The following is a 20,728-nucleotide window of genomic DNA, read 5'->3' as shown; positions in this document are numbered from 1 at the left end:
TAAAGTTCAGCAGAAGCAGCACTTCAGATCCAGCACGACTGTGGTTAGGTTACCACCACTTGCCAGGCGACAGGGAAACCAAACGAGCTGTCACCATTCACCCCCAAAATCCCACAACTTTCTAACATGGAAGAATGGAGGATCCCTGCGAGCTTTAAAAGTAAAGGTCACTGCCATCCCCGAGGCTGAGTTAGTGCTGGTGTCAGCTCAGTGCCAGTCATGAACCACTTAGATCTGAGAACGTAGAGGCTGCTACACTGATGGGGCCTCCTGGCATCAGGAGGAGCCTTGGATTTTAAGGAAGCTTCTGTGCTCCACGCAACAACGCCCTGAGGGCAGGAGAGCTCTGGGCTCCTCCAGCCTCCTAAGGCCTACCCCAGTCCTCCCAGGTTCAGGGAGGACTCAGGACTCCGAGACTGGAAGAAGAGAGACCATCTTCCCCAGTGCCCCTGCTCTGGTCCTGGTCCCTCTGCCACCTCCACTGCAGCACAGGTCCAGGCAGCCACCCCGCTGAGGTCCACGCGTCCTGGGGAAACCTGCAGCCAGCTCCAGCTCCCCGAGGGGTGACGGGGCCCTGCGTGCAGAGAAGAGCGTCGGGAAACGGTGCACGCCAGGACGCGCCGCGCTCAGCACCGCAGTCGGGCTCTTCCCTGCGCCAGACGGGCTCTCCTCTTCCTCACGTCTCCCCGCGGCCCCGAGGACAACTAATGCAGATTTATTGACCCGTCTCAACGCCCTCCCTCGCCCCTCAGCGCCGGGAGGCAAGCTGGACGCAGTCCGGACAGGCTCCTGGAGAACGATGGGGAAACACTATCCCTTAAAATAGGAGCGCAAACACCCCCGCTAAAGCCTTTGCACACGTGTTCGCACACACAGGCACAGAGGGGGGGAAACCACAGCTCAGGAATAACACAAGCACACAAACAAAAGAGCACAAGCTATTAATCTGGGTGAACCAAAGGAAATGAAATCATTATGTCTGCAGCTACAACATCCAGAAGAACAAATTTCCTGCCTGGATAATAAATGGATTCTTTTGTTTCATGTTGGCCCCAAGCACGTGACCGTCTTGGCCTATTCTTCATCCAACACATCTTGCTGTATAAATACCCAGAACGGCTTGAATCTCAGCTGCTAAAAATATATTCTTAATTACAATAATATATTACAATAATAACAACAGAAATCCAGATCTACAAGTGCTCCAGCGCCTTCCCTCTTAAATAACTTCTGAAGACTTTCCAGAACCCAGGCAAGGAAACACAAACACTAAAGTCACCAATCGGGGCCGAACACTACAAATGAAATTTTTGCAGAAACACTCGAGCATCCAAACGACCGTCCTGGGTTAACGCGTGTAATAAATAACCCCGGCCAGATGGTGAAACAAGTGTCCGCGCTATTTTAAATACTGGTGACCCGGAACTAACGGCCCCGGTACCTACTGGGCTTGTAAATCGTTACTGGGGGTCCCCAGGGGTCCGGGACAGAGCCCCGAGCCGCGCAGCAGCTCGGCGACGGTTCCCAGTCCCTCACCGTGGCACCGGGCTCCCAAGCCCACGGCCAGAAAACACCAGGGCTGTGCAGGTTTTCTCCAAAGCCGCAGACCTTCGCTACGAGCGGTCCGCAGAAACGCAGCCCCCGCGCTTTGCAGGCTTCTGCGGTGCATCAGCACAGCTCGACTTTTCTTTTTTATTTTTTTTAATCATTTTACCCAAATAGAGCAGGAATGCAAATTCTGATCCTCCCTGGCTTTGCTAGGGGATTTGCCGGCTGTAGGAATAGCTGCATGACTCGGAGGATGCAGACTGCTAGGCAAGTTGTCTTGAATAATTGTTTTTAATTGAGGTTTGGGTTTTTCCTTTTTTTTTTTTTTTTCCTTTTTTTTTAACCTGCAATTTCACAGGATCACTCCATTCAGATCATTTTGGGGTCAAGCTAAACACCGTGCTTTGATTTCAGCTTCTTTTCACCCGTCTTCCCAGCTTTCCCCAAATATTTTAGCAAACACTGAAAGAAGTTTACAAAACAAAACATCGTTTTGAATCCAAATGCTGAAGTGCCTAGTTACAAAAAGCCTGAACTGCTCAGAGGATATAAAGAAACCTCCACGAATGGAAACTATCCAGAACCGGGTGGGTTTCGCTTTATTTTGGCTTGTAAGAGCACGTTGGAAGAGGCAGAAGTTTTGGCCGAATCCAACGCTTTACTCTACTGGTAAGGTCTCCCAGGTGCACCGCAGGAGGACGCGCCGCAGGAGGACACCAGCCCCCGTCGGCGCGAACTTCCAACGCAAACAGAACAAAACTTACTCTGAAAGACTGCCTTTAAGCCTTCTTTGTACGTTACACAGGCAAAAGTCCAATTTTATCTTCCTTGGGAGGTCATCCTTCAGTGGGGTTAGACTGTGGGTAGCGGGAACAGTGCCCCAGCAGAACTGCTGCCTCGTGGCCACTTCTTAACGCTGCTATTTTTCCAATGGGGGGGGGGGGGGGGGAGGAAGGGTGGGAAGAGTCATTGGAAATTAAATATTTACACACCCACGTACGCTAATCCCAGCTTGATCCACGGGTGGGAAGCTGGTTTAAAACAAATAAATAAATAAATAACTTCCTTAATTGCTCTCCCATTTTTCCGAGGGCTAATCCGGCGATTAGCTAGAACGCCTTACCTAAGCAAATGCGTTTTTGCTAAAGAGGAATAATCTCCTCGCGCGCGCACGCCTAAGGCCGGGGGCACCACCGGCCACCCGGCCGCCGCGCGTGGCATTCGCGAGGCGGGACGCGGCCGGGGCGGAGGAGACGCGGACAAAACTTACCGGGCAGTAAGGTCATTTCAGCCAGAAAACACCAAAATAATCAAGACCGAGGAAAGGTACGTGAGCGTTTGCAAGGTCCCCCCACCCCAGCAAAGCAAACAGCAATTTGCTAATTATCAAGAGCCTCTGGGTTGCTCAGTGGAAGGAATGAAGGAAGCAGCACAGGTGAAGGTTTGCTTATAAAACAGTAACAGCAAATCATTTAGAAAGCTAAAGCTCTGTTCACTCTGCTGAAGTGAACTATTAAAAGTGGAAAACGTTATTTCAGGTAATAAAGAGCAAGACCTGAGGACCGGTCTGGGAATTCAAATTTACAACTGGCATCAATTTTGGATGCTGTAAAACTTCACCTAGTTTCGAAGTTTCTCTCCAGCCACATAAAACACGCTTTATTATTGTTGTTTTCTGACTCTTCTCCCTTAATCAAATGCTGTTCCTGGCCCGCACAGGTTTTGCATTATAAACATTTGCGCTTTGATTCATTCCAGACGTAAGGGAGCTTTGAAGGCAACCTATTAGGAACACTTAACGTGCCTCAAAGACATCACGGTTTCGCCTAAACATTTCAAAATTAGGAATAAATAAATTAACAGCACGCCGGGCAGCAAACTGCCTCCAAAACTATCGCTTTGGGGTTCCCGGTGTGACACGCACAAGCGGCCACGTCGCAGGCCAGCCCTGCGCGGCGGCTTCGCACCGCGTCGGCCCACGCCTCCGGGGTACGTTCCCACCGGGAAGCCCTCGGGGCAAGGTCCCACGACCAGCAGGTTAAGCCCGCGAGAGGCTTCCCGGAGCCGGCAGCGGGCTCGCAACCCGGCCGCGCAGCCCAGCAGGCGCCGGGGCGGGCTCCGAGGACGGCGCAAGGGGCTACGAGCACGCGGAGCTCCGACGTGGCGCGGAGCTGCTTCCCCCGATTTTTGGCCCGTTCCGGCCACGCACCGAGCTCTCCCTGCAAGCTTCGAGAGCTGAATCTTACGCATTTCAGCCGCGCTCGCTTCAAGTCAAAAGCACAGCTGAGGCCTCGCGGAGCGCTTTGCAAACATCCCCTCCCCGCGCCGCCCGCGCGCCGCGCTCCCGTCACGTCCCCCGCTGCGCCCATCGCCCCCAACGTTCGCAGAGTTAAAGCCCTGCCCTCGCCACTGCCTGAGCCCCTCCGGCTCCGAGGGGGGCCCCGGGGGCAGACAACCGCGCACCCGGCTCCTTAGCACGCCGCTTCCTTTAGGACTTTTCCGCCGGGCTCCTGGTTTTCCAGGGCAGAGAGGTGACTCGCGCCCGTTCAGCTCCTCCGCGCTGCTTTCGCGGCTTCTCAGCACGAGGCAGTTATCCTCGTACCAACGGGCCCGCAGCGAGGACGGTCAGAGCCCGCGGCTCAGCGTCTCGAGCGAGCGGAGGCCTCCAGCCATCAAAGGCCCGTCGCCCACACCCGACTGCGCAAAAAAATAAGGGGAAAAGGGGAAAAAAAAGGAAAAAAACTCCATAAAACTTCGATCAGGCCCGCTCCCTTTCGTCATCCTTTCCCCCCAGCCCCGCAGCCGTGGGTCTCTTCCTGCCTGCAGGCATCTCGGAGGCTTCGCCCGCCGGCCGGGCGCCCGCCGCCCCGAGGCGGGAGCCGCCGTCGGGGCGGGGGGCCGAGACGTTCGGCGGCCTCATCCCCGTTCCCAGCAACCGGCGAAAAAGGCGGGCGAAAGCGTGTGTGCTTTAACGGCAATTGGGTCGCCCTGGGTTGCAGGTTTCGCAGGCAAAACTGTAATTATTTAGAAACAATCAAGTTTAAATGCCAAGGAGTCTTAATGGGGCTGAGCTAATTAACCGGTTTTGACTGAATAACTGATTGGGGGGGGGGGGAGAAAAAAAGAGAAAAAAAAATCAATGATCACAGACAAAACGTTTTAACAGGTTGCTCTCTTGCAGCAATTCTCGACTGCACAAAAGGAGACCGACGATCCCCGCTAACCAAATATTATGGTAATTAAATATTCAACAGAAAGGTTCTTCAATTATTCAAGGGGAGGACGACACTTGTTTATGGCTGGGGTTGGTGGGTGCAGGGTTGGGGGTTCTTTTTTTTTTTTTTTTTAATAGATCGATAGATCGAGAGACACTTTTTTCTCCTTCCTCGTTTCGCCGCTCCGGCGTCCCGCTCCTCCGCCCGACGCCCCGGCGCCTTTCGGCCCGTCTCTCCGCGGCCACGCGCCGACGACGAACGCCGAGCGGGGGGCTCAATCTCCGCCCGCCGCGCTTTAATAATTCAGAAGTTCGGACAAACCCCCCGGATTCGCGCGTATCGGCGACCTTCTCCGCCCGGCGCGCCGCTCCACCGAGCGGAGTGGGCGAACGCGCCGGCCGCCGCGGCCCCACGCGCGCCGCGGCCCCACGCGCGCCGCGGCCCCACGCGCGCCGCGGCCCCACGCGCGCCGGCCTCGCCACCCGCCGCGCCGCCCGGCCAGCACGCGGGCCGCGCGCGACGGCTCGAGCGGCTGCCGAGCGCGAAGGACGGTTGCCCGCTCGCAGGGACGTTTGGGGAAACGCCCCCCCCCCCCCCCCCCCCCGCGCGCACCTACCCGGGCTCGCGGCGCCGTTAGACCGTTAGCACCGCCGCGGGCGCAGCGCCGCAGCGCCCCGCCGCCGCCGCGCGAGTCCCGGGCTCCCGCGTTAAGCTCGACGCGGCCACGGCGGCCGCTAAGGCGCCGCGTTCCCAGCCCCGCGCCCCCGGGGACGGGACGGGACGGGACGGGACGAGGCGGGAACGCGGCCCGGAGCGGGGCGGGAGCGCGCCCGGCGAGCCTCCCGCGACGCCGCGGCCGCTGCCCCCCGAGCAGGCCCCGCTTCCCGCGAAGCCCGGGCGCTCCGCAGCCCGCTCCGCCGCAGCGCGGGCTCCCGAGCCCCGCGGCGCGCAAAGGGCTGCCCGCGGCGGCGCCTCCCGCCCGGCGACGCGGCGGGACGCGGCCGCGCTCCGGCCGTGCGGGAGCTGGGGCGGCGGCGCGGGCGCCCCCTCCCCGCCCCTTTCCCCGCGTTCTTCGCCCACGCCGGAGCTCGCCCCGCGTTACCTTCCAGCGCGGCCGCGGCGGCGGCCAGGCACAGCAGCAGCAGCAGCAGCACCGGGTGCGCAGCCATCGCCGCCGCCTCCGCCGCCGCCGCCGCCTCGGCCCGCCCGGGCCCCGCGCGCCGCTCCGCAGGCGTCAGCCGCTGCCGGCGGGCGGCCGTGCGCGGGCATGGGGGTGCGCCGGGCGGCCGCGGGAGGGAGCCGCGCCGCGGGACGGGGCCACGCGCGGGGACGGGGCCGCGCCGCGCCGCCCGGGTCACATCGCCGCCGCGAGTGGGGCGCGCGGCCACGCCGCCCGCGGCCCCCGCCGCCGCGCGCCGCCCCCGCGCCGCCGCCGCCGCCAATCCGCGCGCCGCGCCGCGCCCGGCCCCGCCCCGCCCGCGCCGCCGCGGCCCCGCCCCCGCCCCGCCCCCGCGCCGCCGTGCGCGGCGCCACGGCGCCCCCCAGCGGCCGCCGCCGCCGCCGCCCGACGGGGCGGCCCCGCGCGGCGCCCGGGCTGCGGCGGGACGGGGAGAGCGCGGGGCCCGGGCGGTGGCCGGGCCGGCGCGCCCGAGCCGCAGGAAGGGAGCGGAACCGGGCGGGCTGAAAGCGCGCTGCGGCCCCCCGGGCCGGGAGAACACCACCAGCTTCCCCCCAAACTACGGAATCGCCCGTCTGAGCCCCGGGAAGCAAACGGCGGCGGCGACGCCGCCCGCGACCCGGCCGCGCCCGAAGCGACGCCAGGGCGTTCATCGGCTGCAGCACGGCTGAGGGACAGCTCGGGGGGGGGCAGGTGCACGGCGCGCCGAGCCAAAAAAAAATAAAAAAAGAGGAAAATCTCGTTACTCGTCGGGAGATCCGAGCGGCAAAGAGCCGCGCGTGCCAGTTGTCCTGCCTCCCTTCTCCTCGGCGCTTCCCCCCTTTCCTCCCCGGCGCCGCGCCGCATTTCCAGGCGGCACCTTGAGCCGCAGCTTTCTGCTCCAAGGGCCAGGTTGCAGAGAAAGCTTTCCACGCTCACCTGCGTTTGCATTTTAAAAAGCCAACGGGGAAAGCAAATTGCTTCCAGGTACCGATGCCAGGGTTCGGTTACCGAAAGAAAGCAATAGAAATATCTGGTTTGGGGCAAAAAAAGAAAAAAGCCAAGGCTGCTCTGATCCTTCACGAAAACATGACACTTTTTCCCAGGGTAATTCTGAAAACCGAGCGCGGGTGTGCTGCGCTGTCGCTGCCGTAGCGGAGCAGCGCGGTGGTTGCAGAGGTGGGTGGCCGAGCGCAGCGGGCCCGCGTCCGTCCGTCCGTCCGTCCGTCAGGCGCGTTCTCCCCGCAGCCTCTGGAGGTCAGCAAGCGGCAGCGCCGGGAGGAAAGGCCGCCGCGCGCGGCGAGGCCTCATGCACCGCCAGCAGCCCCGAACGCTTGCAAGGGCTGAGGCAGCCCTCCGTTCGGCAACGCAAAAAGAAATACGCATCCAAAAAGCAAAAAACTCGGTAAATGTGTTAGGGGGGATCTGACACCCCCCCCAGAAAACGCACTTGAGCAATCAGCCACTCGCGCGACGACTCAGGGCCCCAAATCAGCAAAGCACTTCAGCGCCCGCTGAAGTCCCATCGAGAGGAATTGAGGCTTGAGCAGGCGTTCGGCTTTGAGCAGGGGGGCTTTTCTGCAGCAAGAAATCCCAGCGCTAGCCCTGCACGCGTCTCTGGTGCGGATTAAAGGGAAAAGCAAACGAGCACGGCTAAATACGGGTCCTGCTCCTCTTCCCCGTAATGCCCAGCGTAAGCAAAACCTCCCTGCCAGCAGCCAGGAGGAACCCGGGCCACGAGCGGAGGCTCGCCGCGAGTTCTTCCCACGAAGAGCCCAGGCGCCCTCCAGCCCGCCTAAGTGCGTTCTTGTCAGTCGATATTTCCCTTTGCATGTGAAATGTTTCAATTTTCCGCACCCTCCTCTCCCCGGGTGAAAATTCCACGTTTTCCAAAGACACGTGATGCTACTCCTTGCCTAAACACACGCAAAATGCTTTCAACAAAAAAAAAAAAGGCAAAAATATTTCTGCTGGCACAGCTAAATGGCCAAACTCCAGTCAAGTTTGCTGAATGCATTTCTGATTTCTGCTTCAAAACTGCCATTAAGCTTGCCCGGCTCTAACAGCACAGATCTCCAAAGCATCTGGCTGGGGAGTCCTCTCCCTCCCCCCAAAATCCTTATCGTTAGCGTTTCTGAGAGCAGCCCCGACAGGTACCTGCTGGAAGCCGCCCCGCAGAGGCTGGTGGCCCCCGCGAGCCAGCCCTAGATCCACAAGCCTGCGCTGCGGTGGCGACCCTGGGGCTGGCGCTCACAGGGGACGAGCGGGGCCAAGCCACCACCCGGGATGACTCCGCCACGACCTAGGAAATTCCTCTCCAGCAACGCATGCAGCAGGCTTCCAGCATGCTTATCGCCGTGACGGAGTCAGGGTTCAGCTCATCCGGCTTTATTTTCTGGAGATCACACTCGGGGCCGCAGCTTGGGACGCCCGCGCTTTGTGTATTTGTGGAGCGATTGAGAACACACCTCCAGCGCTGCCCGCAACGGGTAACGCTCCTACTTCCTGGCTTTGCAAAAAGCACCTGGATTCACGCAGCTCTGCACTTTATTAATTTTTCCAACCAGCAGCGCTGAATTAATCCAGTTGGCGACCGAGCTGACTTTGCAATAACTCCCAGCTTCTCCACGTTATCAAACGCATCCCTCGTCGCCGGCGAGGGCGGATCGCCAGACCCGGCCTCGGCGCTCCGCGCGATGCTCCTGCCCGGCGGCCAAGGCGCTGAGAGCCCGCGGGGAAGACCCCCGCTGACACGTGTCCTCTCCCGCTGAGATCCCGCGGTGTTTAAAGCTCTGCCACCAGCTTTAGGCCCCGCTGCCTGCGCGCTGGCCCCCTTGCACCCGCGTTGCCCCCTGCCCGCCTGTCCTGGCGCGAGCGAGAGGAGTTTGGTTGCCGCTCTTCTCAGCGCTCCTCCGGCCGCGTGATTCGGTTTCCGGGGCATTTGCAGGAAGCCGGAGGAGAAGTTGCTGTGCGGTGGTGCCACCGGGTAAACTGACCTGTCCTTTGGAAAGCACGTGCACGCGGCGCTGCTGGCGGGCCTTGAGCTCGCCGGTGCAACCATCAGTCCCAGGACGCCGCTGCATTAATTTAAAAACTTCTGGGGAGAATCACAGTCTTGTTTTACTGCACAGCGACAAATTAATTTAGACGAAGAAACAGTCAGCATCTGAGCTACGCTGTTATTTCCCGAAGCATTAATTGGTGACATCAGCACCGTGCAATTTGCTCGCTGGCGGCGTACGCCTGCACGGCTTAATTTCCTTAAAAGCGTGGAAATTAATTCAGCGTTCGTGGAGGTAAGGGACTTCCACCGCACGGGCAGGCCTCCCTGCTGCGCCCGGGCGTTAAAGGCTGGGAGAGCAGGAGGCGGCTCTCCGCCGGAGACGCTTCGCCGGCCGGCGCGCGCTGCCCTGCGCCGCGCTGCGCGAGGGCTCCTCGGCCCTAGTCCAGGGCGGGGGCGCGAGCGCGGACCGCAACCATCGCTGTCGGAGCGCTCAGTTTTAAAGCTCAGATGAAATTAATCTTTACTCGAAGCTCAGTCTGACCAAAATGGGCGTTAAGCAGGTTCCTGAAGTTTATCCAAGTCTTTTTACAAGGAAAATCTCTTTCCACTGAGCTAGGAACGGCCCGGATGTGCTTCACGAGTTAAAAGCAAGGGAGTGAAATGAGAATCAATCTTTTTGCCAAGCTTCTGCCTTTGATACATCATTTTCTTGAAAAATCAAAATGGGTTTCAAAGAAAACCTTGCATCAGACTGCATTAATTTGGGGGGCTGAAATCAAAATGTGGATTCAGCTACGTGACAGCTAACGTACGGCGCTGAACAAAAGCCTTTCCCCCTTTTTTTTCCTGCTTTGCCGAGGTGTGTTTTTTAGCTAAAAGGCGCATTTCCAACCAAGGTGTTTGCAGCAGCTCGCCCGACTCGAGCAGGAGGCTACAGCCACCCGGGACCCCTCCAAATACACACGACGCGGAGCCGCGAGGACGGAGTCGGCTCCCCCGCGAAGCCCCTCGGATCCCGTTACGGCCAGCTGCCCGGCGCGCCGCGGCACGCACGCTCTTTGGAGAGGCCGCCAGCCCGGCACGGCCGCCGGCAGCTTCCCCAGCGCCGGAGCGCCGGCAGCCCCCGGGCTCCTCGCCCCATGCGATTCCTGCCCGGCCTCCTGGGTGCCCCGGGCGGGCAGGCGGGCTTCGCCGCGTCCCCGGGGCTCGGCAGCGGCGGGGCCGTTCGCGTGCCCGTCTCCCCCCTCCGCAAGGGCGGGCAGCGGCAGCTCCAACTTCCTGGCACGCGGGGAATCCTCCAGGCTCGCGTTACGTTCATGTGTCCTTGGCTCATCCCTGTACAGTTGGAAAACGCTGTAACGGGAGCCGCTTAATTGAAGCGGCCGCTCGAATGGAGCGAAACCCGGGGAAACGCTTCCCTCCCCCTGCGCTTTAAGCAAACCGTCATCGCTTTGACTTCCCCCCTCCGCCGCATCAGCCAGGATAAGCACAGGCACTAGCAGCGCTGCACGCTGCCCTCCAGGCTGCGACGGAGGAGGCAGCGTTATTGCAACGGCAGGCGTTATTTACCGCGCACGGAAGGGCCGGCGACGCGTGCCGCGGGGGCGCGAAAGGCTCCCGGTGCCCGGGGCGGGCCGGCGGGGACGTTCCTAGGCGCTGCCGCGATACAAATAAATAATGATAATAATACTCCGGGGGGCTCGCTAGCACGCCCTGTCATCTGACCCAGCGCCGGTGGAAAGAGCAAAGCGCTGCCCTGCCAACTCGCAAAGCCTGAGCTTGCCGCGAGCGATCTGAATCCGCTGACATTTGGCCGTGGACCGGGAAAGGCCGGCAGCCGGGGCGGAGGGGAGCGCGGGCAGCGGGCCGGCGGCCCCAGGGCCTCGGCACCAGAGCCTGGCTCGCTCCGCTAAGCCCTCTCTCCCGAGGCCGCCCCTTCCGTCCGTGGTCACCCACGCCTGGGAGAAACCCATCCACCCGGGGTCAGCTCGCTTCAGGCGACCCCGTTCCTCGACGTCCCTACCTCTGCGTCGCACCGTTGGTTTCTCTCTCTCTCCTTCACCTCCTTCTTCCGCTGCCCTCATCAGTACCGCGTTTTTCCGCAGCCGAACGGGGCCCGCTGCTCATCACCTCGGCCGTGCAGCGGCCGTCAGTGCCACCGGAGCGGGCTCGTCCCTCGCTTGAGTCGCCCGACGCCTGGCCGCAACCCGGTTCAGAGAGCGAGGAGAGCCCTCGGCCCAGCAGATCTCGGGGAAAGAAAGAATATAATGCTCAGAAATGAGAGCCACGTTGAAACCAACAGGGTGAAGGAAGTGAAATGCATATTTTGCAGAGAACTTCTCACTTCTGTGTGGGCAGCTTGGTCACTTGAGACCTGTGGGAAGAAAAAAAAAATCATAACACTTCTGAGCAATGCCTTGTCCCGTACGGGGACGCTATGGGACATCTTTCAATGACAAAACACTTCCATTAATAGATGACTCACGCTGAGTAAAACGTCTCTTGCTGTGAACTGACGGTCACGATATCCTACAGCTTGTGCTGGAGCTGTGCAAAGGAAGACGAAGGGAAATTCAGTGACCAAAGTCAGTCAGCCCTAGGATCAGCACTGAAAACCCCAGTTGTAGTGCTCCGGGGAAGGACTTTAATGGAGGAAACCGCCTTGCCCCTGCCGGTTTTTGACTTTATGGGATTCTTGGGAATACTAATATTGCTTTCCTCGATCTAACACAAGGGCGTACCTAAACTCCAAGTGAAGTGTACCAGAATTTCTCCGTAATTTCTAGGGAAATAAGAAATAGCATGAACTACGAAAGAGTATCGGATTCGGGAACAGTGCTGCGACGCAGCCAAGCACTGCCGCTCGTGTTCTCCTATGGCGCTGTAGTGCGCTTTTATATTTATTCTTCTCTTTACCCCACAGAAAAGTATTTTACATGACATAACAAGATCTGCTTCTGAAATGAAAGACTAATCTTGCTCGCAATGAAGTGCACGATGCTCCTTCACACCGACTTTGGCAGTGCTAATCTGGGCACGCATTCTCTTGCCTTTAAATGTGATATATATATGTTTGGCTGGATTAGCAGGGAAATGAGAGTGGCTGCTAGTCATCAGTTCATCTTTGAAAAAGCCAAATTATGGGCTTTGCTGAGGACAACAGCTATTTCAGAGCTATGGTAAATCTGGGACTTCTTCAGGCAATCTAAAGGAGACAGCAGGAGCGAGCAGGCAAAGCAGGAGAACATTGCTGGGGTAACAACCCATGCACAATTCTCCCTCCTTGGAGCTCAGGCTTAGCGGGAGCCCTCAGGAATTGAGCCCATCACGTTTCCGACGGAAAAGCCGAACAAAAGCACTGTCCTTGCAACTGTCTCAATGACACGAGTAATGTGCCGCAGAGCTAAGGGGGACAAATGGTAAATCTCCAGCTAAGAACAACGATAATGAAAGTACAGAAGTGAAAATTCATTACCTGAGTCTGCTCAGGAGCTATCTTGAGGGACTCTCTTAGACTTTCTGGGTTGCTTTAACCCTTTGGGTCTGCCTCCAATACTTAGTCCGATACGCTGGCATTGACTGTGCTCAACCCCCTTTTCTTCATTTCCTTATCAGAACAACTTTCTCCTTTTCGGAATAAAGCGCTGTGCGTCTTGCCAGCCCTGCAGCGTTATGCCATTCAGCACTCAGCTTCCTGAAGGCACGCAAGCTCATACAGCAGGAAGGAGAGCATAATGTGATTTTGGGTCAGCTGCTCCAGGACCGAGTCTAATAACCTTTGCTCATATTTTCAACAGCTCACGTGGAGGCGGTAGCAGCAACTGGAGAAGAGAGACAGCCCAGCTCCACAGGTGAGACCATTCCATCTCAAAAGAAGCCTTTCCTGGCTACGTTTTGGGCTCCTGTCTCCTGGAGCAAAGGAGATACATTTCAGCATGCCTAAAGCACTGCTGCTTAGGATGCCCCGGCATCCTGCCAGGTCTCTGAAAAGTTAGATACCCATTGGGCATCTCCATGGCAACCCAAGGATGTTCATTCCAGACATGCTTTGGCTGGAATCAGATGGTTCACAGTGTTCATTCTGGAGTGGTTGTAAGGTTGATCTTTCCCAGGTTGTTTAGAATGGGAATGTGAACCAAAAAGGTGTCTGATTACTCCTGATGCACAGACTACCAGGCTGCTGGGGAAGCAATGCACCACCGCGTCTGGTGGCTCCAACCTAGGGAATGGGGTATTTCAAGGTGGTAGCAACATACCTGGGAAAGAGCAAAGGTTTGGCAGGAGCAGAAATGATTTGATGTTTTGGACATCTCCCAAGGCCAGGATGAACGGCACTGAATGCAGAAAGGGGCAGGCAGCCTGTATTTGGCAGGTATTGTGCGCTACAGCAAACTGCCCGTGTCTTCAGGAAGCGCCTCAGCTATCTTCCACAGGAAGGCAGCAGTGTGGCAGGGGAAAACGGCAGTGCTACATGTCTGTGGTTGGCATTGCTGGTGGGAATGGAGCAACGCACCACTAGTCTAGGAGAAGGTGTTGCCCTGAAGGAGGGCTGCCAAGGTGATAAAGGAGACTGCTAGTAGCGCCAACTCGGTAGAGCAAAGCTGTGTGTTTGTCCCCGCTCTGCAAGCTGCACCAGTGCCCACAGCACTGTGTGAGGATGGAGCAGCTCCTAGCAGGACTTACCTCCCAGTTCTTGGCAAGAACCCATGCGTTTACATGTGGAGGAAATAGTCCTGATCCCTCTTGGACACACTGTTCCTTCCAGCCAGCTTCATGTGTACTGAGGGACGTAACAGGCCTCTTTTGTGTCACACCAGGTCCTGGGAATACACGCAGCACCTCTGGTCCAATGAATAATATGTACCAAAACCAGGCCCAGTTTCCCCTGAATTTGTTTATCCATCTCCTACTGGCATCATAACTCCTCCTTAAGTTCTGATAAGCACCAAATTCTTATCTCAGAGGCACCTGAGCTCACATTTCAGTAGATGTGGTTCAGAGAGGTACTCACTGAAACTCCAAGGCGACTCTGCTGAACAGTGGTCTCTATGCAACCAGGTTGGGCCTCCAGTTGACTCACGCTTTAGGAAGATAGGGCAGAGGAGATAACTCCTACGTCAACAGGATCAACAAAAAAAAAAAGAGTTGATAAAATACAAAAGATGGCACTTGGTCAACAAAGTACCTTCTGCAGCCCCCAGGAAGTGACATGTTGCTTATATTGATTAGAAGGGGCAAGGTTGTCTCCTTAAAAAAAAAAAAAAAAAAAAAAAAGAAAGAAAGAAAAAAAGAAAAAGAAACAGAACAGGCATTAAGGGAAAAGCTTAAACCTGCCTAGGTAATCTAGAGGACTCTAAAAAATCAGAGAATAGCTGTAAAATCTCCACCAGACTGGCACAATACAAGACAGTGGGCAAAAAACTAGAGTTTCTGAGGAGTGTGTCAAGAAAGCCGGTCTGCTTTCATGTTTATTACTACTGTAAGTAGATACAGCTAGTTTTTTCCCCTTCATCTATTCACCTATGTCTCTAAAAACGTTTGTAACTGTATTACCCATCTCAGATATATTTTGCATTGTGTATCACCTAGCTTGTCTGAGGACAATTGTATGGTAAGTAGTTAACAATAAAGCACGTTGCCCAAGAGCATGGCTAATACATAATTCAGGTTACTGGGACACCTTAGCAAAAGCTCCCCAAACCTACTGCAGGGTATCCTAAGACTAACAAAGACTGTCCCTGGAAAAGCTGAAGGAGCCATTCTGAGAGCTTGTCTCAGGGTGGTTTGGAGAGGACGCAACCTCTTCCAGGGACCAGTGGCAGCCAGGAGAGCTCACTGGCCTCCAAGCGAGGTCACAGGGAGGGGGTCTGTCACACTTGCCTCAGTCCCCTGCACTGCCTTCAAAGGATGAGTTATTTGGAGATTATAAAAGGATTAATGCTTTAATGACTATGCTGAGCCCGGCCAGAATCGTTCTCCCCATCTAGAAAGGCCAGCAATGAAAAGTAAGCCAAGCAGCATGCTGAAGGTCAACAGATCTGTGCTCTGACAGACAAGACAGCATAGCTCTCAAGCACTGGCAGCCTTTCGTGGCAAATGTCCTGCCAACAGGCTCCCTCCCTCCCTGTAGCAACAACTTACCCTGTGTGCTCGGGACAGAAGCAGCCCTGCCTTGGGCTAGTCTTGCTGCAGAGAGCAACATCCAGCTGCCACTGCACAAAGAAAGCAGAAACAGCTTTCTAAAGCAACTCAAAATAGCTGAGGATGGAAGGAATGAGGAAACAAGGCCACTCATACACTTCTTTGCCCTAGGGCAGGAACATTGGCTTTTCTCATTTTCAAAAACCTTATCAAAACGTTTGTTGAACCTTTGGGTGCTGAGAGCTTATTCTTCAAAGAAAAAAAGAGCAGCAACAGTCATGATAATACCATTTTTCCGTGAAAACATAGCAGAAACCTACACAAATATTTGCAGTCCTCACAAGCACAGAGATACGATACTCGTACTCCCCAAACTACGGCTCCACTTCCCACCCAGCTCCAGAAAAGAGGCACCGATCGTGTTGGCCCCTCCGGCATCCACGGGAAGCCCCCACTGACTCCACCGGGCATTTTACCAGCCCTCGGTTAACTCATGCATGGTGACCTCTCTGTGCTGGCAGCCAGCGCGCGGGCATCCGCCCAGTGGCGCACGCCCCCGGGGAACGGCGAGGGCCACGTTGCCACAAGTCACTACCATCACGGACTGACTTGAGCCTGGCCGATATGTCCCCACCCCAGATGCTCGCTCATCAAACACACCACCCCAGCTGAGGGCACGACCAGAAATCCCGTGCAAGATGCTAGCACTGCCTGCTCCCAGAAAGCACACGCTCTCTGCTCCGGGGAGCAGCTATTTCCCTGCTGGAGAAGGAGACAGGTGGATTGCAAATTCAAAGGACCGCAGTGTTTCTTCCTGGGTTTGGAAGCGTTCGGGTCAGTTTTGCACACACAAACAAACCGCATTGTCTTGCTGCGATCTAAATACGTCCTGACCTCTCCTCACAGGACTGTCCCGGCCATCCGTTCGCTTCCTGGTTGTGTGGATACCAGGAAACTGAATACAAGGGTTTATAGTTAATGGAAAGTTCTGCTGCTGTCTTAAATCATAAAGCGCAGCTGCTGACACAGCAGAAGCTGCAAAGCGAACAGAGCGTTTGAGCAATCTGTGGCTTGGAAGCCGCTGGAAGGAGAGCAAATTCAGTGTCTTACAGCTCCGTCGGAAGAAGAAAGAAAGGACAGGCAGGCCAGAAGTGTACATTAAAACTCATCAGAGTGCAATTGTAATGTGTTATACAACACAAACAAGTCCTGGAGCTTCAAAGTTAACTTGTAATTGAGAAAGAAAATGGCAGCTGAAATTCAATGTCTATAAATGCAAAGTAATGGATGTGAAAAAACCAAACTCCAAATATATACACACGTGCCCACAAGAATGGGTTCTAAATTAGCTATTCTGAGTCAGGAGAAAGATCTTGGGAGTCTTTGTGGATAGTTCTATGAAAATACCAGCTCAGTGGCAGGCAAACAAAGCAACGATAATGCTAGGACAGGACTTTAATAGAAAGGGCACAGAGAACAAAACAGAAATCATCAGTTTGCCACTGTCAAAATCCAGTTGTGCCTGCACGTGGAACAGTATGTCCAGTCCTGGTCCCTCATCTCAGAAGGGCTTTGGTCAAACTTACCAAGGCAGAGAGGAGGACGATCGGCAATATGCAACAGCTCCCGCACAGAGAGAAGAAAACAGGCTGGGGCCCTCCAGCTTGGAAAAGCGGTGACTACTCCTATAGGTACACATATTCACAGACAGCACAGGTAGACAAAAGGGCAACATTACTTCTCAAATCACAAGAACCAGTAGGCCTCAAATACCAGGGCCAGGCAGAGATCTTCAGATACCATTTATCAGCCTGTGGAATTCATTACTCCCCAGTGTCATCAAGGCCCAACCTGAAATTTAGTTCCAAAACCGATCAGTCAGATTGCTGGCAGAAAAGTCCATCAGAAGCCAGTAAATACGGTGACTATAAAATTTCCCAAATTACAGGTTGCCTTAAGCAAGGAGGGCTTGTCATGGAAAAAGCATTGCCCTCTTGCTTTCTTCTCCTGCTTTCCTTAGGCATCCTCTACCAGTCACTGTGAGTGGCAAGGCACAAGTCTAGATGCACTTTTGGCCTGACCCGGTACAGTTGTATTTACCCTGCCACTGGTGACGTACCAAACAACGTAAGCAAGATTCAGTATCCAGGCCCAAGCTTCCAAGCAAGAGCAGGGACTGCTGAGCTGTGCAAATTCAGCCAGCTCCTAAAAAGGCCTGGCTCTCCAAGGCCACGCACGCAACAGCAGGTCATGAAAGGTGGGCGCTTCCACAGCGGCTCGGGCTGGAAGCAAAACTGAAGGTACCCTAAAGCCAGGAGGAACAGGGGTCGGGGCTCACCTTTTCCACCTTCAGAGGTCAGCAGTGTTGTCTCCATTGCAGTCATGTGTCAAGGCTTCCTTTCCAGAGAGCGGAGAGGATTCAGCCCCCTAAGGCAGTAATTCACCTCCCTGCAGGATGGACAGCTAGGGTACATCAAAACATCATGCCTGGCAAGCTTCCCTGTGGCTCTCCGCTGAGAAGAAGGGGAGCCCTAGCACTTTTTTTCAGGTGCAGATACCTACAACAGTCTCAGTTAAAACTGAGGACAATCTCCAAGTGCTGTGCACCCTCAGATACTGCTGGGGCCCTAGCAGGACTGAGGCTGAATCCCACAACAACCATCCAGAGTGGCAGAGGCAGAGCAGCTTCCCACCACGTGTCCTGTTGGAACTGCTAGGAGTCATCAAAACATGCTTATAGCAAAATACCTGCAGTAGAGTTAAAACAGTTTCTTCAAGAATGAAGCCTGTAATTTCCTTTTCTACCCAATGGGATTTAAATAACCTAATTCTTGCTCTACATTTGTATAGCCGCTTCCCCACCCAGATCGCCCCTGTCAGAATGACACCGATGTGGTAAATACATCTAATCATTTTTCCTGGCCAGGGACTTAGGCAAACATCTTAAATCCTGCAGCAAATTAACAGAGCTGCCATCGTTTTAAAATCAACACGCTACTAAAAGGCTTTCTCCTTTCCCTCCCCAAATCGTAAATTTTTTACTCCAGAAATACCTCGGTGCGCAGACAGACGCTGCTGCTCCTGACCTTAGCTTAGGCCCACAGCAGATTTCCTGTGCACGAGAAATTGCACGGCTTCAAAACTCTCCGGGCGCTGCGGGACTGCAACCGGCCCTGATGCGGCAGCGGGGGGTACCAGCGCCCGCCTCAAGCAAAGCCTCCGGGCTGACGGCACCAGGACGAAAAGACAGGCAGAAGCCTCCCGTTTCTCTTAAGATATCTCTTTGCAGCGAAAAGAAGCGGGAAAGGAAAAATAAAACACAAATCAAGCCCTCCAAAAGCAGTCACCTGTTCCCTCGAGGATCGTTATTTTTTGGAAAGCAGAAACTTCCTGCAAATTCCTCGATTTCACTGAAAACGCGCTTGGGCTGGGCGCAGCTGAGCCGTCGTGACGCAGACGGCCGCGAGCTGCGCGGATCGCGGCGCCAGGACCGGGATCTGCGAGCAGCCGGGCCCGCGGTATCAGCCGCATCGCGAAAAGGAAGGCGAGGCAGTTGCGAGTATGCCGCTGTTACGGCACGTCGGCCGGGAAAGCCGGAGAAGCGCGGCCCCGAGGCGGCGAGCGGCAGCGGCGAGCGCGGCGGAGGGCATCCCGCGTCGCGGCGGCGAAGCCTTCGCTCGCCCGCAGCCCCCGCGGGGTTTCGCTCCTGGTTACCGCCGAGCCGCCCCCTCCCCGGAGCCGAACGAGGTTAAGGGAGGCTCTCACGGAGGAGAGAGGCGGCTGCCGGAGGGGCGAGGCAAGGGCAGGCCGCTCGCGGCGCGCGCCGCCGGGCGGGAGGCGGCAGCAGGGAAGCGAGCCGGGGAAGGGGGGGGAGGAAGACGCGCTGGGCCTGGGGCAGGGCAACGCCGGAGGAGGGCTGGGGCAGGGCCGACGAGCGGTTCGGGACGGGCCGCCAGGGAGACGAGGGAGACGGACGTCGCCGAAAGGGGGCTCAAAGGCGGGAGAGGGGTTCAGACGACGGAGAGGAAAGGGTGCTTGTCCCTGGGTGGCACGGGCAGAAGCAGCAGGCCTTGGTGACAGGTGAGGAGGAGAGTGCTAAAGGCCAACGGGCAGATGGCAAAACTGCGATTAGAAAGTCACTCCAGCCATAAATCTTGGAGACCTGAGCTGGAGACGGGCAAGGCCCAGGTGGCTTGGAAAGGCCGGCTGCTCGAGCCCAGCGCGCCCGAGCGTGCATCTGTCGCTCCCTCGCCTCGGCTCTCGCCGCCTTTAACTCGCAGCGAGGACCGGACCGCGCACCTCCGAACCACGCAGCCTCAAGAGCGAGGGCGGTCGCGACACCGCTCCCGGGCAGCCCCGGCACGAGAGCGAGCGGCGCCCTTCGCCCGCCCCTTCCCCGGCGCGCGCCCCGCAGCGCCTCCGGCCGCTGGCCCGCGCGGCAGGGGAGCCGCGAGCAGCGGCGCTTGCCGCAGCGCCGAGCGCAGCCCGCGGGGCGGCTGCGGAGCCGGGGGCAGGAAGGCCCCCCGCGCAGCCAGCCGCGCTATTTCTGGACGTGCCGAGGAGCCGCCGAGCGCTGGATTTGCGGGCCGGCGCGGAGGCGTACGGGCTGTCCGTGCTTTGGAAGGGGCTCGGGAACACACGAGGGCCAGCAGATCGGGAGGGAAGAGGACTTTATATAGAGGTGCATGGGGAAAACCCGCGTCTCAGCACACGAGTAACCGAACACCACGCAGTAGTACTAGCTCCTGCCCGCAGACTCAGGAAAACAACTTCCCCCACCAACTGCTGCCAGAAGAGCAGAGCGCTCCGAGACCCCTGCGGCAAGAAGGGCTGCGGCACCCCCAAAAAGCCCCGCCGTGAGCCCCCCACCCCGGGCCGCAACGGGTGCAGCGCTCCGTGGCCGCGCCGGAGAGCACCCGCAGGTGCTGCCGGTCCCCCGAGACCCCCCGGCCAAACATCCCTCCGCTGGCAGCCCTCGCGCGGGACGGAGGCCAGCGATAAAATTAGACAGCCTTCGCCCTGCCAGCCCCTTCTCCGGGCTGCAGCGGCCAGCTGAACTGGGCTGCTCGCTCGTACTGTAGCCCCTTCCCGGCCCCCGTTTTGCGGGCTCGGAGCATTTCTGGGAAGGGGGGATTTTCGCAACTTTTGCTTTTCAGCAGCGCCAGCCCGGTGCCGCAGCCTGCGGAGAGCAGGGCCGCCGCTCCGGCGGGGGCAGAGGGAGCCTGAGCCGCTCCGGCACGGCCCCCTTTCCACCACGCAGTTACCTCCACCTTTGCTTTGCTCGCTAAGCCTTGAAAAAAAGCTACACCCGCCCTCCAAAAGCGGCTGCTCGGAGCCGGTTCCCAGCAGCTCCCGCTCCGCAGCGCGAGGCTGCAGCCTCTCGGCGCTGCTGCCCTCTCCCTCTCCCTTCCCTTCGCAGCTGGTACTGTAATTATTTATATTCCCAAGCATCTTTTCAGTTTCCACTCAGGGCGCGAATCAAGAGAGAAATCCTTTTAAGGATTTCTGCAAGCTTCAGCACGCGAATCGCCCCCCAGCTAAGCAGCGCCCGTTCGGGGGATTTAAGTGTAGACAAGTGCTTAAAGCCGAAAGGGCAGCGAGAGGCGGGGGGGAGCCGAGGGCATGAAACGAGAACTCTGCCGCGCGGCTCCTTCCTCTGCGTTA

The 20,728-nt window shown here is 57.2% G+C and overlaps 1 protein-coding gene across 3 annotated transcripts in view; it reads right to left on the bottom strand.

Moving 5' to 3' along the window:
- EPHB1 (EPH receptor B1) overlaps nucleotides 1-11,101 on the bottom strand; it is a 79,881-nt gene extending 68,780 nt beyond the window's left edge. For 2 of the 3 annotated variants that reach the window (XM_062582786.1, XM_062582788.1), the window contains exon 1: nucleotides 5,866-5,961. In XM_062582786.1, the coding sequence (XP_062438770.1) occupies nucleotides 5,866-5,932 (67 nt within the window). In that variant the 5' untranslated portion in view covers nucleotides 5,933-5,961. Of the gene's footprint in view, nucleotides 1-5,865; nucleotides 5,962-10,946 lie in introns of those variants that run through there. The other variant, XM_062582787.1, reaches the window with a different exon arrangement.
- Nucleotides 11,102-20,728: the final 9,627 nt, after the last annotated feature.

This window comes from Rhea pennata, chromosome 9 (assembly GCF_028389875.1).
Source record: "Rhea pennata isolate bPtePen1 chromosome 9, bPtePen1.pri, whole genome shotgun sequence".
Classification (NCBI taxonomy): domain Eukaryota; kingdom Metazoa; phylum Chordata; class Aves; order Rheiformes; family Rheidae; genus Rhea; species Rhea pennata.
The sequence above is the reverse complement of the archived record's forward strand: the minus strand, read 5'-3'. Positions and strand labels throughout refer to the sequence as shown.